At 47.1% G+C, this 15758-nt stretch overlaps 1 protein-coding gene across 1 annotated transcript in view; it reads left to right on the top strand.

The window, feature by feature from the left end:
* Positions 1-3378: 3378 nt before the first annotated feature.
* Positions 3379-15758, top strand: part of Bmp6 (bone morphogenetic protein 6) — a 152419-nt gene continuing 140039 nt past the window's right edge. The window contains exon 1 of the mRNA XM_028894727.2: positions 3379-4895. Within this exon, the coding sequence (XP_028750560.1) occupies positions 4250-4895 (646 nt within the window). The 5' untranslated portion in view covers positions 3379-4249. The remainder of the gene's footprint in view (positions 4896-15758) is intronic.

Below are 15758 nucleotides of genomic sequence, written 5' to 3'. Positions count from 1 at the left end.
GTTACAGTGTGGAAAAAAAAAATCTCTGGAAACAGAGTTATATATTAGTTTTTCACTTTGCCAGCAGATGTCCTCCAAGTAGGAAAATGTGATGGTCTGAGTGACATTTTGAAGTGTGAATGCCCAGCATTTTTGAATAGACAGTGAGGGGAGAGTGTGAGGGAATGTACATGTGACCGCAGACTTTTGGATGAGACACGTATTTTGAAGTTTGCCTTACAGGTGTAGCTTTCAGAAGCAATATTTATTTAACACTCAAATGTTCGGTTTCTCGTGCTCAGCAAACATTTACTTAACATAGTTCCTTTTCACTTAATCCCAAACTGGTATTTTTAAAATGTGAGTGGGTTTATTATATTTTGGAATTAATGTTAAACTCCTCCAACCTTGTGCTAATTATAATGATGAAAGTTTAGTATTTCTACTGGAGCATCCCAGGGACTCGAGGAGGGCAGAGCTCAGGCTTTTAACCACCACAGCCACATATAGGACTTTTATGTTGACTTCTGAAGGCAACAACTTACAGCTTTTAGGGAAGGTGATGTAATACAAAATCAAAGACTGCACTTGGAGTATATTTTTCGTTTGTTTGTTTTGTGGGTTTTTTATTTTTGTTTTTTGTCAAGACAGGGTTTCTCTATGTAGCCCCAGTTGTTCTGAGATTCGCTCTGTAGACCAGGTTGGCCTCAAGCCACCTGCTTCTGCCTCCTGAGTACTGGGATTAAAGGGGTGACTACCACTCAGCTACTTGTAGTATATTGTTACTACAGCAATCCATAGGGAAGTATAGAGTATTTCATGTATTAAGTAAATAAGCAGCATTGTTTCAAAAAAGAATATTTAGCATGGTAAATTAATAAACAGTCACTTTTCAAATCAGAAATTATAAGGCCAAGTGTGTTGTAAACATAGAACTCTCCATAATATATAAGGAACAATTTTGAAAATCCTAATTTAACGAATTTTCTGTGGGCTATTCTGTGCCCCAGTGAGGATTCCCACCCTGTCCCTAGTATCATTGAACGTGTGGAACAAATTTGTGCTTTATGGTGAGGCCATCTTCACTTCTTCACGAAGTGGGGAAAGGGTGGGACAGACAACCTATTTCCAGAGACTGAGGCCATCTGCATGAAATGTCAGCCAAGCAGCCAGATGTTTGCTATGGGTTGGCTCTCACATTTGGCTTCTTGACGGAATTCCTCCTCTTTCCCCCCATATGCTTGAGAGATGCTCAGAGAGAACTTAATGAAGCTTGTCTGGGTTTACAGAGGAAGGGGCCAGTAATATTTTGGTGTCCTGCAGGGGGCGAAGTGACCTCTGATTTTCTCCAAGTGTTCACAGGTTCCAGTGAATCCAGAAGCCAGAACTGCTCAAGTCCCTTCAACGTTATTCTGCACCCACTTGAATCCCACATGTGCCTTGTCAAGTCCCCTGATCTAAGACCTCTGGACCACATAGAGTCTCTAATGGGATGTGGTCAGGAAAAGCAGGGAGTCAGAGGGATGCCAATTAAGGTTCTCTCTGCGCCCTGAGTTCCAGTTGACATAGAGAAGCTGTAGTCCCACTTTGAAGTCATTGGAATCTCAGGATAGTACCTCTTTATTCACTTTGAATCCAGATGGATCCAAGTGCTTGCCTGCCTCGGCACAGTAGACATGTAAGAACACATCTTTTGTGACCCTCAATTGGACATCACTGTCCTTATAACCTTTCATGTCATACCTTTTTTTCTCATGCTTCCCCAGACTCTCATACTCACTGTCTGAAGGCACCCCCAAACACTCCTTTGTTCTAGCACTATTTTATAAGAACAGAGTTCCTCTTGGTAGGGTTGGGGAGCCCGTGACACCTGAATTAGGGATTCTGTTGTTGTGATTGAAAATACTTCACAAAGTGTTATTTTAGACTCACACTATGTGGGTCCCCTAAATGAGGGCTCAGTAGTGTAGCTCCACATATGTGTTCTCTACGAGGCTTATCTCCATAGAATCCTACACCCCAGATGAGTCACAACCTCACTTTTGTGTTTTAAATGGCACTGCCCTGTGGAGTGCCCTCAAGGTTTATTTGTTCATTTGTTCCTCTATTTCTTTCCACAGATTTCAATGCTGTCTTCTCTGCCCTTATAACTTGAGCTCCTTTTGCTCCATATGTGCCTTGCCAGGCCTCTTACAAAGGAGGCGTTGCTGAGTCTACGCGAGGAGTAGGCCCTCGGCTAGAATCCTGCATTACTTGTTAGACTTCGGATCTTCTAAGCGGTGCTCCAGGCCTTTTGGGCAACACAGCAGTGATTTTATACTTGTAGGATGTCCTAGACAGAAGAAATGGTGCAGGCTCTGATTTCTCAGGGTCCTGGCATCCTAGACCAAGTATCGATGACCTAAAATGTTTCAGACTGTGTAAACGAAAACTGAAAGTTGGTGAAGTTTTTGTTTCCTAATCCTTGCATTCTCCCCAGGTGGAAGAATCTAATGTTTAAAGTGGATTTGCTTATACCATCCACAAATGAGCGGGTATTTGAATTGTGTTGAAGAAAATGAATTTACATCTTCATTGGTAGAGGGTGGTGTTGGAAGAGGTCCCAGTTTGTTCAAGGATCGAAGCAACCTGTGTTAGGGCCCTGTTTATTATCCTGGCCATTTTCCATCCTTTCCAGGCCTCTGCCCTCATCCAGACTATCTTTACCACCCTCTTTATGTTTTACCTGGCACTGTGTAACTTATATTGTATTTCAGTACATTAAAATGCAATGCCAACTGACAAACTGCATTGAGAGATTAGAAAGAACACAGGGGAGGCTTTCCTAGTAATACTAGCAGATTAAGGCCTCTTTTATTTGGGTTTTAGTTTAAGAAGCCAAACGCAGCCCAAATGAAGAGATAAATTGGAATACCCGACTGGAAACCTTCAGGACTCTAAGCGGGCTTGTCCTCGGCCCTCTTTGCAGCGTGTGTGTGAGCAGCTTCTTCGCAGGGTGTGTCTTAACTTACAGCAGCTGCCTTTGAGAGCCACGTGTCCGCTAAACGCCTACATTCCATCAATAAGAGAAACCAAGCAGGTCAGGAGAAAACTGTCATATTATTTTCTCCTTCAGCAACTGCATGGATTAAATAACCGTGTTTACTTATATTTAACATAATTGACCTTTGACGAGGTAGTAGCAGAGAAAGCTTTAGATCGGGGTCGGGCTCAGATCTTTCTTCTTAGCAATGACCTCTTTACCTTTCTTACCCGCCCAAGCAACTCCCCGTGCCTCCAAGAATTCTCTGTGCTAGAAACCTACGCGCGGTGGAGGCGAGGCCTCGGGAGAAGGGAGGGTGAAAGAAGGGGTGGGTCTATGTAAATATCCACAAGAATCGTCTCTCCATTGGGTGGTAGCCTGTCCGTTACGGAGAAGGGCGGGGCATTCCTGGGCTTGAGTGCGGTACCTGAGCGAGACGCGCAGCAGAAAGCCCACGTTGGCGGCTGCCGGGAGCGCAGCGCTCAGAGGCGGGAGACTGCGAATTCCCGAGCCGACGCCGCAGCCTCTGCTCTGCGCCCGGGTCCTCGTCTCTCCCATCGCCTCGGAGAGTGGGATCCTCCGGGTATCCGAGAGACCGCGGAGCGGAAAGCGAGATCCTGGCCGCCTCCACTTGGGGAGGCGTGTGGAGATTCCGAGGGGGAGCGACGGTGCCCGAGGACGGAGGGGCTCTGAGTTTCGGGACAGAGGGAAGTTAAAGCTACGCGGAGAAGTCTGGCTTTTCAGGACGCGAGGTCGCCACAGCCAGGGACCCGCGACGGGGTAAACTTCACGATCGTCTTACAAGCCAGGAGGGACGTGCACAGGGATGGTGCCCGACATCGCCCCCAGCTCCTGAGTTGTTGCCACGGGTCCCCCTCGGCCAGCCTCCTGCGAGGGCACAGGGCAGCTCACGTGTGCGGATTGCGAGTGACCGCGCCGTGACCCGTCCAGGGGTGCCGGCTGCAGCGCAGTCCTGCCTAGGACACACCTGGCTCAGCCCGTGCGCCTCCAGAGACCCGTGGGAGAGTGGAGATCCTGGCCGTCGCCCCTTCGTCTCTCCTCCGCCTGGGCTTCTGGGGGCGCCGCGGATGACCATGAGAGATAAGGACTGAGTGCCAGGAACGGGAAGAGAGCCAGCCGAGAGGTGGCGGGGACTGCCCACGCCAAGGGCCACAGCCGCCGCGCTCCGGCCTCGCTCCGCCGCTCGACGCCTCGCGTGGCCCGCCGGGGCAGCCGGGCCGGGCGGCGATGCCCGGGCTGGGACGAAGGGCGCAGTGGCTGTGCTGGTGGTGGGGGCTGTTGTGCAGCTGTGGACCCCCGCCACTGCGGCCGCCTCTGCCGGTAGCCGCGGCCGCCGCCGGGGGGCAGCTGCTGGGAGCCGGCGGGAGCCCGGTGCGTGCCGAGCCGCCGCCGCCGCCGCAGTCCTCTTCTTCGGGCTTCCTCTATCGGCGGCTCAAGACCCACGAGAAGCGGGAGATGCAAAAGGAGATCCTGTCGGTGTTGGGGCTCCCGCACAGGCCGCGCCCCCTGCACGGCCTCCAGCAGCCTCCGTCCCCCGTGCTCCCGCAGCAGCAGACCGCCCGCGAGGAGCCCCCTCCAGGGCGGCTCAAGTCCGCTCCGCTCTTCATGCTGGATCTCTACAACGCCCTGTCCGCCGACGACGAAGAGGATGGGGTGTCGGAGGGAGACAGACAAGAGCCCGGGCCCCACGGAGGGGCCAGCTCGTCCCAGCTCAGACAGCCGTCTCCAGGCGCTGCACACTCCCTGAACCGCAAGAACCTCCTGGGTCCGGGGCTCGGCGGCGGCGGCGGCGGCGGCGCGTCCCCATTGACCAGCGCGCAGGACAGCGCTTTCCTCAACGACGCGGACATGGTCATGAGCTTTGTGAATCTGGGTAAGGATTTGGGGTGGTGTCACGCCGAGAGCAGATCCCTCCTTTCCAGTCTCCCGGGTTCAAGTGGTGGGAAGCGGTGGAGGAGTGCGCGCGCGCGCGCGCAGCGGGGATGCGGGACAGCTGGCGCTCCTGCCACCTGCGCAGCGGAGGGGAAGGAGTGCGCTCCGCTGCGGTGGGAGGGGCTGGGCGCGCCGAGGTGCCCGCCGAGGGTGTCTTCTTGGGGGAGCTCGGGACACTTTCCCTGTATTCCTACTCCTAGCTCGGGCCACTTCAACTCAGTTCTGGCCCGAGTGTGGCCATCATTAGTAAGATAAGGCCCTCTGCACTCTTGCCCTCTCTGAACTGTCCTCCTCTGCCCCCCGGACGCTTGGGGTGCTAGTTTACCCACCTTGACTGTCAGGGAATCCGACAGCGGTTGAGAACTTTGAGAACCTGATGTGAGTGCTTTATAAGAAACTCCTTAAAGAAGGAGGGCTTTGGTGGCTGAGGAAGGTCCCACAAGACCGTGACAGGGGTCCCAATCCCAGCCAGGCGGGGCTTGCGTCAGTGTGGGGCGAGATTCCAGCTCAATTGGGGTAATCCACCCAATGCCTGCGCTCTCATGCCCTTGGCCATTGTCCCAAAAGGCTGACCCTTTAATCAATGCTGCCCAAGCTGCTGGGGTGCAGGGTAGGGGCCAGGGTTGGCCGCTGAGCTCCACCGAACTCCGTTGCCAGGCAACAGAATGGAAAGTCGAGGGCGGCTAAATTGGGCTCTGCCACAAATGTTCTGTGGCAAACTCGGACAGAGTCACGTCCCCCACTCCCCCCTGAAGTTTTCTCTCATCTGTAAACAGAATAGGGGGTAAGGAGGACTGCCGAGCCAGTGCGGTACTTCCGATCCTCGCTAGACTTTTTTCATAAACTTAGTATATATAGACCGGGAATGTAGGAGGCCTGTCCCCAGTGGGTAGACCTGGGGAAGTCGACACGCCTAGAGTGGGTGCAGCTGTCCCTGGGTCTTTGAGGGCTTTCTGACCCCGGGGAGACCCAGGCCTGTACCCAGGCCCCAGAATGGGTTAGCATGAGCTTGTCAGAAGGACTGCAAGGCCCTGTCAGAGACATCCATCATTTTCGAGGCAGTAGTTACAGGAATGATCCAGTGTTAAGTATCTGACCGAGTTCTTTGCAAGTGTATCTAGGATTCTCAGTTAAGCCGAGGTGGAGCGGTGCGTGTAGAAGAAAAACGAACCGAGAGTTACAATCAAATGGAGTAGAAAGTCTGGAGGCAGAACTACCGGCATCCAAGTAGGGCTGAAATCCTTCTGGGAGTTTCATGAAACAGAATCTCAGAGGGAGTGGAGGGTCAGGGCCTGCCAACCTGGCTACTTGGACTGCAAGGGGATCTGACTGGACAGTAATTCTCACAGTGTACTGGAATCAAATTGAAGGTTGAGCCACCTCCAGGAAGCACCCTAAGGAAATTGTCTCTCATGCCAGTCCATAAAACTTGGTGGTCAGGGCTGCAGAGAACCAGTGCTGTCCTTATTCTAACATGTCTGGTTCTTTGATTTCATAATTTCCATTCCTGTTCTCTCCTTCAGTACCTCCTTCCTCTACGTTTCCTGACTGCTTTAGACAACACGTTTTATTGCCATTTGGGGTGAGTCCTAAGGTAAAGTGAAGGAAAGCTGGTACTGTTGCCTCCCCTCAGCATCTCACTGCAGTTCTGTGGAAGCAAGAGGTTTGTGCCATATAGGCCTCAGCCTTGGCTGCTGACATTGGTGTCACTTGGGGGCCTATAAAGTACTAGGGTGCTGGTCCTACCCAGACCCAGAGATTGGCAGAATCTTGTGGGTGAGCTCAGGCATCTTTTATTTTTTAAAGTTCCTTAGATTTTTTTTTTATTGAGTGTGCTACTGTGGTGAAGATGTCTGAAGAAAATCATATAACATCTCTGGAGACATAAGAAACAAGGCTTCCGAACGCTATGGCACATTGGAGTAACCTGCGGGCTTTGAGAGTGCCAGGTGAATCTGCGGTTCAGTTGGCATGTGCAGGGTTGGGCAGAATTCAGAAACTATTTTTTTAAGTGCTGCCCCAATAATTCAAGGGCTCAGAAACCATTGTTTTTGATGGGGTTCAGAAACCTTTGTTTTTGGCAGTAATTGAAATGTTACTGGTCTGGTTTGAGACAAATTTGTTAAGTATGGTTTTGTGTGTGTGTGTGCGTGTGTGTGTGTGTGTGTGTGTGTGTGTGTGTGTTGACTTCCAATTTCCCCTCTTTCCTTGCTTTTCTGACCTTTTGTGGTTTAAAATGCATACAGCTTCTGAGTCACACTGAAGGTGGTTGGCAACTAATTTTGTTATGGCTATATAGTTCAGCATCATATCTCCCATGGCATGTTTTTAACTCTCTTTCTCCATCCCTCCCTCTGTCATTTCTCCCCCCCTTTTTTTCTTTTCCTTTCTTCCATCCCATCCTTCGTTTTTGAGAGCTTACGCTGTGTAGCCCAAGCTGGATTTGAACTGGAAACCCTCCAGCCTGAGCCTCCAGAGTACTGGCATTGCTGGCACACATGATCATATCTGACTTTATTTTTCATAAATGATTTTTTTTTGGTTTTTTGAGACAGGGTTTCTCTGTGTAGCTTTGCGCCTTTCCTGGAACTCGCTTTGGAGACCAGGCTGGCCTCGAACTCACAGAGATCCGCCTGCCTCTGCCTCCCGAGTGCTGGGACTAAAGGCGTGCGCCACCACCGCCCGGCTCATAAATGATTTTTAAAGGCTGAAAGTTCCAAGTGAGCACATTAGTAGGACAAGGGAATTCCTGGATAGGCTGACACAGAACACAAAGATCCCACTCTTTGTCTGAGCCTCTTATATCTCATCATGGGGCTCCCTGCTGTTACCCTTACTGGAAGTCCAGTTCTAGACTCCACAGGGGGAAAGGAGAAAACCGCTTCTCAATAGGTAGAATTCAAGCAACAAGCCTTACCACCTGCCAGTAAAACGCAATTGTATTCATCTTAATCCATGCAGCAGTGGGAAAGACAGATTTCACCAGAGGCTAGAATGTGATAGCATCTGATGACCATGGCTGTGAACTAAGAAGGGGCTTTAATCTGAGGAAAAGGCCCCAGAAGCTCAGCAGTGTGGATTCTCTAAGGGTGTTAGAGTCCTGCAGGCTTCCTAGTTGGTGTCAATGTCATGTTGAATGATGTAATACATGACTCATCTATTAAAGAATCTACAGAAAGATAAATCTTACATCACTGTGTTTGTACGTTATCCACTGGGCTAAGAAGGTTACTCATTAAAAACATAAGGGAAAGTTACCCATCTTTGTGAGCACGCCTCTTTGCTGGGACGAGAGGAATAATTTGCTCATGAAATACATTTGAAACACCCTAGCTTTGTCAGCCAGCCCGACATCAGGAAGTATGAATCAACAGGATGGATCTCTCATAGCCTGAACGCCGGTCATTCGACCAGCTCATTGTTGTTGATGTTCACTGTTCAAAATCCTATCTTGGAAACAGGCTGGGATGTGGATGGCTGTCTGCTGTTGATGCCATGTGTCAGCGGAGTGCCTGGGTGAGCTTGTGAATTTACAGCAAATTAGGGCCACAGATGTCATTTGCTATTTGTTTTCTACTGCTCAAAATGTCTTGGCAGTCTACTAAGCAAGCTTGCCAATTTGGTGACCTTGGAGAGATATCCTGAAATATCCTTTAGGTCTTAGGTTAAGATTCCCCCTTCTGCAAACACCTTCTTACTACATGCCTTCCCCTCTTCTTTATCACCCCAGCACCCCGGTCCTTTCCTTCCTCCTGCTGATCACATGGAATTTCTCTCTCTGCCTGTCCCTCTCTGTTTTTAAAATTGCTTATTCATTGTGTGTGCACACTTCAGGATGTCAGCTTCCAAAGGCAGACATCACATGGATCCACCGGGGGAGCCTAACCTAATACGGAGCACTCTGACAGTGTTTCCACAAGATTGAATTAGTGAAAATATAAGCAGCATCTGTATTTTAAATTCCCACTGATCTGTAAGCCTTGATTCTTTAGAAAAGATATTCTTTATTTATGCTTGTTTATTTGTTGTTTTCCAAGACAGGGTTACTCTGGGTAGCCCTGGCTGTCCTGGAACTCACTCTGTAGACCAGGCTGGCCTCGAAATCAGAGATCCACCTGCCTCTGCCTCCCAGTGCTGGGATTAAAGGTGTGCACCACCACTGGCCAGCTTGATTGGTGTTTAGTAAAATGCTTGGAGATATTTAGAACATTCATTGAGGCATTCATAAATAATAAATGCTTTATTAATAGGCCTTTAAAGACCAACTCCCCACATGTGCATTAATTTGTAATATCTCGACACGTGTGAGAGTAGAATTGATGCCTCTTTAAATCTGTGTACTTCAGGTTTATCTTGAATTAATAAGGTGTTGCACTCCAGATGCTAGGATTAAATGAAATGAAAGGCTCACATCGTGCTCGGGTAAGGGAACCAGTAAGTGTTCGTACAAGGAACAAGAAACTTATTGTACTGAAAATACTGGCAATCTTCTCAACAGAATTGCTCTTGGGAAACATAAATTAGAAGAAAAATGGAATACTCCCTACTTGTGTTTGTAACCAGAGACACTCTACTGTCCTTCTCTCATAAACAGGATCAGTACTACAGTTTTTCATCTGGGCTGCCTGTACTTAGCAAGATTTCTTTCCTTCTTTTTTTTTTTTTTTTTTTTTTTTGTAACAGAAAATAAATTTGTTGCCTATAAGCTATCCTCATCAAAAGTAGCTGGGAGAATTTGAAAGAGTGTGGTCTAGGGAAGCTGTAGATGTTTTCCCGAAGGGTTTTAAATGTGAAATTCAGTGGCATTTCGACAAAGAAGTTGGACACAGTGTTCTTCAGCTGAGATCAAAGGGCAAGTAGATACCATTGTTTAGCCCTCCGATGACACTTCCTCTGTTGTCCTTCTAAGAATGGGTATAAATCCTTTTTTAAATGTGCTGAATCATGCTTAGTTCCTCTGCTGGAGAACCAGCCTCTGATTAGCTGGGAAAAGGCTTTCCCGGGCTGTGGGAATCTCAGTGCTAAGTGAAATAAAGGGGATGTTCATCATTTTCTTTACAAGTCATGGTTGCAGTGACTCTGGCTGGGTATCTTCAGAGTCCAGCTGCTGTATATGCTGGATTTCATTTTCCAGGGCTGGGGATCGAACCCAGGACCCAACGCATGCTAAGACCACACTCTGTCACTGAGCTACACCCAGCTCCAAAGCAGTATTTTGCATGGATATGGCTGGAGGTTGTGAAGACGTGCCATTGAGGATTGCGGAGGCGGCTCTAAGGATGATTGTCTCACCCTAGGCTTACTGGAGAAGTGGCCTTAGGAAAGTGGAGGACGAGTCACCTATCAGCCAGCTTTGTCTCAAACCAGCCCCGCACTCTGCTTCTCATTGCACTATTCTAGGGAATGTGTACTTTATAGCTTGGTATAAAGTTACTGTGGTTTTGTTCTTTAATATCCATTTTGGGCTGCTTTTCTCTGCTTTCTCTCTTTCTGAGTTTCATCCATTTCACCGTTGTTGGCTTCCAGCATTGGAAAGAAAGTAGGCAATATTTTAATGAGGTAATTTTGTTTCTGATTAGAAGTTGTCATGAGTATCTAGTTTAAAGCAGTGGGGATCATTGCAGGAGTAAGATACTAGTAGTCAATTTACAAGGGCCCAGGCATGTAAACAGCTGTAACACATTAACCGTCCCACCCTCCAGAGGCTGCACTACAGCCCAACCACGTGCCGGCAATCCAGCCCAGCTTCCCTGGCCACAAGCTGTCACCCAGGAGCTGACAAGGGGAATGGCCGGGGCTGGTGTCTTTCTTTTGTGTCACTATCAAAGAACCAGTGTGTTCTGCTGTCCCTGTTTCTCTCTTGCCACCGAGACGGCTGAGTTCATCTCATTCAGACACATCCTTCTGTCCCCGAAACCCTCAGCCTCTAGTCCATACTCATCTGTGGTCCATCTCTTGTCCACATGAAATCTGTGAGCCAGAAAGCAAATGCGGTCTCACCTGGAGTATGAGAAAAGAGTTACAATTGTATTGAGGAGGAGGAAATCTACCACTTTAGTAAAATTTAGTTACTTAATAACCAGTGCCATCAAACTCTCAAGTGCCTGGGCATGTCAGAAATTCTCAGAGCCTAAGTTCCACCTGCCAGTCTTTTACTATTAACATGAGAAATTAACAATGGGTTGTGGGCTATTGATTGATTGATTGATTGCTATTTGTTTGCGAAAAGGTCTCACTATGAAGCCCATTCTAGCCTCAAACTCACAATCCTTCTGCCTCTGCTTCCTAATTGCTGGGATTACAAGCATTTGCCACTACACCTATATAGTAATGCATAGCTGATCACTTTTTAAATTAGTTACAAGTGTTTTGAAGATGTTCTCTCTATATCTATATATATTTTAATATAAATCTGTAGTCTTCCAGCACCCTGTGAATAAAGTTAGGATCCATAAGATGGCTTGGAAAACATTCACACTGGTTTTTCTGAGGAAACATGCCTTGCAACAGATAACTGATTCTGGGTTTATTGATGAACCTAGTTTGGGATTATTGGTAACTGTTAACTGAAGACTTTAGAGCCTGGAGAGTTCTCCCATGCCACCTGGCCTCCTCTGTTGGTAATGCATTTGTTAGATCCATTCAGCACCAATCCCCCTGTTCTGGTGCTAGCTGTCAATGGTAAGGGGAAATCCCTAGACCCAAGAAGCCATCCTTAGTGCACTGGAGCAGGAGGGCCGTGGGGCAGACCGATTAAATGATGGAGGAATGGCAAAGGCATCCTGAAGCACTCTTCCAGTTAAGAGGTGGGGGAGGCACACAGCTTCTGGATTTTTCTGGACGTTTTCGTGGCCAGTAACATTTCCTCCTAGAAGCCTGCTTTCTGCAAATAAAATGCCAAGTATGTCTATAAATATGTCTTGCTTGGTGTGCTGCAGGACTGTTGGCCCCACAAAGAATTGTTTTCTTCCAGAAACTGAGTTGAAAACCATGCTGTCTTTTGCTGCATTGTTCCACTGGTACGCACCAGGAGATCCCTCTTCCTGCCCTTCCCAGCTCCATTATCCCCTGACCAGGCCCATAATGGAGATGGTATCTAAATTACATCAGGTAATTCCTTGATGGCTCCCCACGGTCTTATTCTCTCAAACACAATCCCAGATGACTGGGCTGAAGAATCTCCTTCAAACATTTCTGCTGAGAGAGGGGCTCCTGGTTCTGGGAGGGCGGGCCTTCCTGGCTTTCAAGTTCATGGGCATACACCCTTGATAACTGATCCTGCTAAGATAGCTTGGGACTGCCCTAGACCTGACCTGTCTGTGCTCCCCAGTGCCGATTTTATGTTCAGCTTGTTTTCTCATCATCGGGAGCTTGGTCTGGGCGGGGGAGTGTAGACTCACAGCAAGCTGGGACAGTGTCCCTTGAGGTTCCACTCCGAGTTGACCTTTGCTATCTGCCGCGGTCCCAATGATCACTCGCTCACCACTTACCCTTTCACCTTGCCCAGAATGCGACTTCCAGCCCGAAACATCTGTGCCTGTTGATTGTTGTTCCTGTGTTTACAGTCTTGTTGGTTTCCTGTTCATGAACATGGGCTGGGAAAAATATTCCGACTTGTGTCTTAGAAGAGGAGGAGCTTAGCTGTATCATTGGGGCAAACTGTCTGTGCGGATGAGGCCAGGGGATATTTTTACAAATTGGCTTTGCTTACTCTCCAAGACCAGTTATTTTCCCTCCCTAAAAAAAAAAAAAAAAAAAAAAAAAAAAAAAAAAAAAAAAAAAAAAGTCTGAATTGCATTTAAATTGTCTAAAGGCTGACTTTTTCCAACTGCAAAATGACAAATTTTTACTTGGCTTAATTTTTCTTCCAGATTTTATTTGTATTTTCCCATATCAGTGTATGTTAATGACAGAGACAGTATGCTAAAACGAAATAATAAGAATATATATATGAAGTTTTAGTTTCATAACAAAATTGAGCAGAAAGTTCCAGAAATTTCCTCTGTAGACCCTGCCCCACCACATGCGCACATCTTCCCAGGAGCATTCCTCACCAGGAGTGGTCCATTTGTCATAGAGGACACAGCATTGTTACCCAGCACCCACAGCTTACTGGGTTCACTCGTGTGGTGTACATTCTGTGGGTTTGTACAAAGGTATAATGAGTGTCCACCATCATAGTGTCGCACAGAATAGCTCATTGCCCTGGTGTGGAAAAGCTGTCCATTTAATGGGCAAGAAAACTCTGTGGATATATACAAATTCAAAATATGTAGGGTTTGGAGAAAGAATAATGAAATACCTTTGTTGAGTATTACTTGGTCTCCACAGTTCCACCCTAGCATTGTATAAACTTTTGATTGTATATGACAACGTGGGTCTTACAGTGTTCTTACGTGTTGGCAATGAATCTATCAGAAATCTTTCTTTCCTTTTTTAAAGTCTAGGAGCTATTTTTTCCCCTCTGCATACTTTCACTGAGGTGTCTGTCACCATAGTACCTAGACAATCCCTCAGGCAGAGAGAGACACGAGTGATTAAATTTCTCCCTGGTTTGTGCTCTGTTTGATCCATGCTCGGCAGGATTTGAAGAAGTAAAATAAAGAGTCCTGAAGAATGAGCAAGAATTATTGGAATTTTATGCTTGTAAATTATTGAAATTGGGGGTGCTTAGGGGAGGAGGTAAATATTTTTCCTTCCTTTCTGAAAATTTATATTAAAATAGTGTGAATTTGGGATTGAGAAACTTCTCTCTCTTACACCCTTCCCCCACCCCACAAAATTTTTTTTTCTGGACCTAGAGGCTAGATCATAGCCTATCTTAGGAGAAACTACTTAGGCTGCAGTAAATCTAAATTAATTGAGACTCATAAATCCAAAAGGCTTTGTAAATAACATATAGAGTAGGCTCTTTTGCCTTTAACTGTTTTCTATTAAGAAGGGCTATGCAGATTACTGGTAAATAAACATGAAAATGGGATACCAGAAGCAAGGACCATGGGCACTCTGAGTGGCATTGACCTCACAGTAGTTTGTCTGAGATGTGTCAAGAGTTTGAGTATTCTTTTATGAATATTCATCATAGGCAGGGGTATTTTCCCATTGAATTATAGCCAAATTCCCACTCCCTTTTCCCCATATACCTACCACCTGCATAGAGAGACCTCTCCAAATAGGGAAGAGCTTGGGGCCATGGCTGTAGAGGTAGGTTCAAGAAATTCACCTGTCCTTCCCTAACATGTGACTTAGGGTGTGTTCTGGGAGATAGGGTAGATATTTAATTGAACAAAGGAGAAACGATATGAGCGATAGAGCAAAAGATTGTGGGGGGAATTGTAAGAAGGTGGTGGGTACCTCCAGCTAGGAAAAAAAAATCAACAACCCAGAACTGTTTCTTTCAGAGGGCCATGGAGCAGGCCCGTCCATTTTTATGCAGTTTGTGTTGGACAGGAACCTCTGACACCAGCCTTGGGGGCTCCTCTTTCACGTTTGGCCCCTTAGTTACATTGCTTGCTTAATGAAAGTTATTTGATCCTATTGTTACACAGATACATGTGTGCCATTGTAATAAACGTGATAACGTGGTGGCCGGGATGTAGGTGGTATCTAGTGGATTTTAGTTTTTTTTTCTCTTTGTGCCTCTCTCTTTTTAAAAAAAGATTTTTGAGACAATTTTTCATGTAACCTAGGCTGGCCTTGAACTTGCTGTGTAGCTGAGGATGACCTTGAACTCTCAACCCTCCTGCCTCAGCCTCCAGAGTCTTGGCATTACAGATGTGTCCTACCATGCCCAACTCTCCCCTCTTTTTTTTCCTCCCAATTAATAGCACCAGCAACTTCACTGTGTTTATTCTCTCTCTCTCTCTCTCTCTCTCTCTCTCTCTCTCTCTCTCTCTCTCTCTCTCTCTCTCTTGGGTTTTTCGAGACAGGGTTTCTCTGTGTAGCTTTGGGCCTTTCCTGGAACTCGCTTTGGAGACCAGGCTGGCCTTGAACTCACAGAGATCCGCCTGCCTCTGCCTCCTGAGTGCTGTGATTAAAGGTGTGCGCCACCACTGTCCGGCTATTCTCTCTTTTTAATGTATGCTCTTTCCCCATAGTTTGGGTGCATTTGCCATTGACCCAATAGGGCAGGTAATACACTTTCCCAGAGAGCTTTGCCAGTCACTGCTGACTGCTATGGTTAAGTAGTTGGTTTCTTGATGGTGCTAAAGTACTTACAGTCTTTTCCCTACAGATTTGAAGGCCCTTTGGTTAAGACCTGGAAGCTTGAATTTAGACTCCAGTCTTTATAGTCTCCTTTTTTCCTATCTTGTTCAAGCCGCTTAACCAAATGTCTAGGGTTCTTTCCTTGTCTGTAAATTTTCAATACTGGCCTAGATCAGCATTTCCCAAAAAATATTTCATGGGATACTCCTTTTCCAAAATGGTCTGTGAAAGAAAGATCATGGAGGTACTTAATAATCCTCTTGCTGAGATGTATGTGCTTGTCAGGGTACTGAAGCTGTGACTGGGCTGAGAGCAAATCAGCTACTGTCAACGTAGCCTTGGAGCCTGCTTTTGTTACATAACCCCTTCCCATGAAAGTTCCTCCTGGAGGTAGGAAGTGGCTCACCATTGTCGCTGGTCTGTCCACTGCCATTCCACTACCTGTTAGGCTTCTGAATTTTCCCATTCCTATGGACCATCTCTTTATGACATCCCCTGGATGGAAACATTTGCTTCCCTGGTTGGTCCCAGTGCTGGTCAGTTTCCATTGTTGTAACAAAATACCACAATTAACAACAGAAGGATGTGTGTGTGTGTG

Source organism: Peromyscus leucopus, chromosome 5 (genome assembly GCF_004664715.2).
Source record: "Peromyscus leucopus breed LL Stock chromosome 5, UCI_PerLeu_2.1, whole genome shotgun sequence".
Classification (NCBI taxonomy): Eukaryota; Metazoa; Chordata; class Mammalia; order Rodentia; family Cricetidae; genus Peromyscus; species Peromyscus leucopus.
Note: the sequence above shows the minus strand (reverse complement) of the source record. Positions and strands in the feature narration are given on the sequence as shown.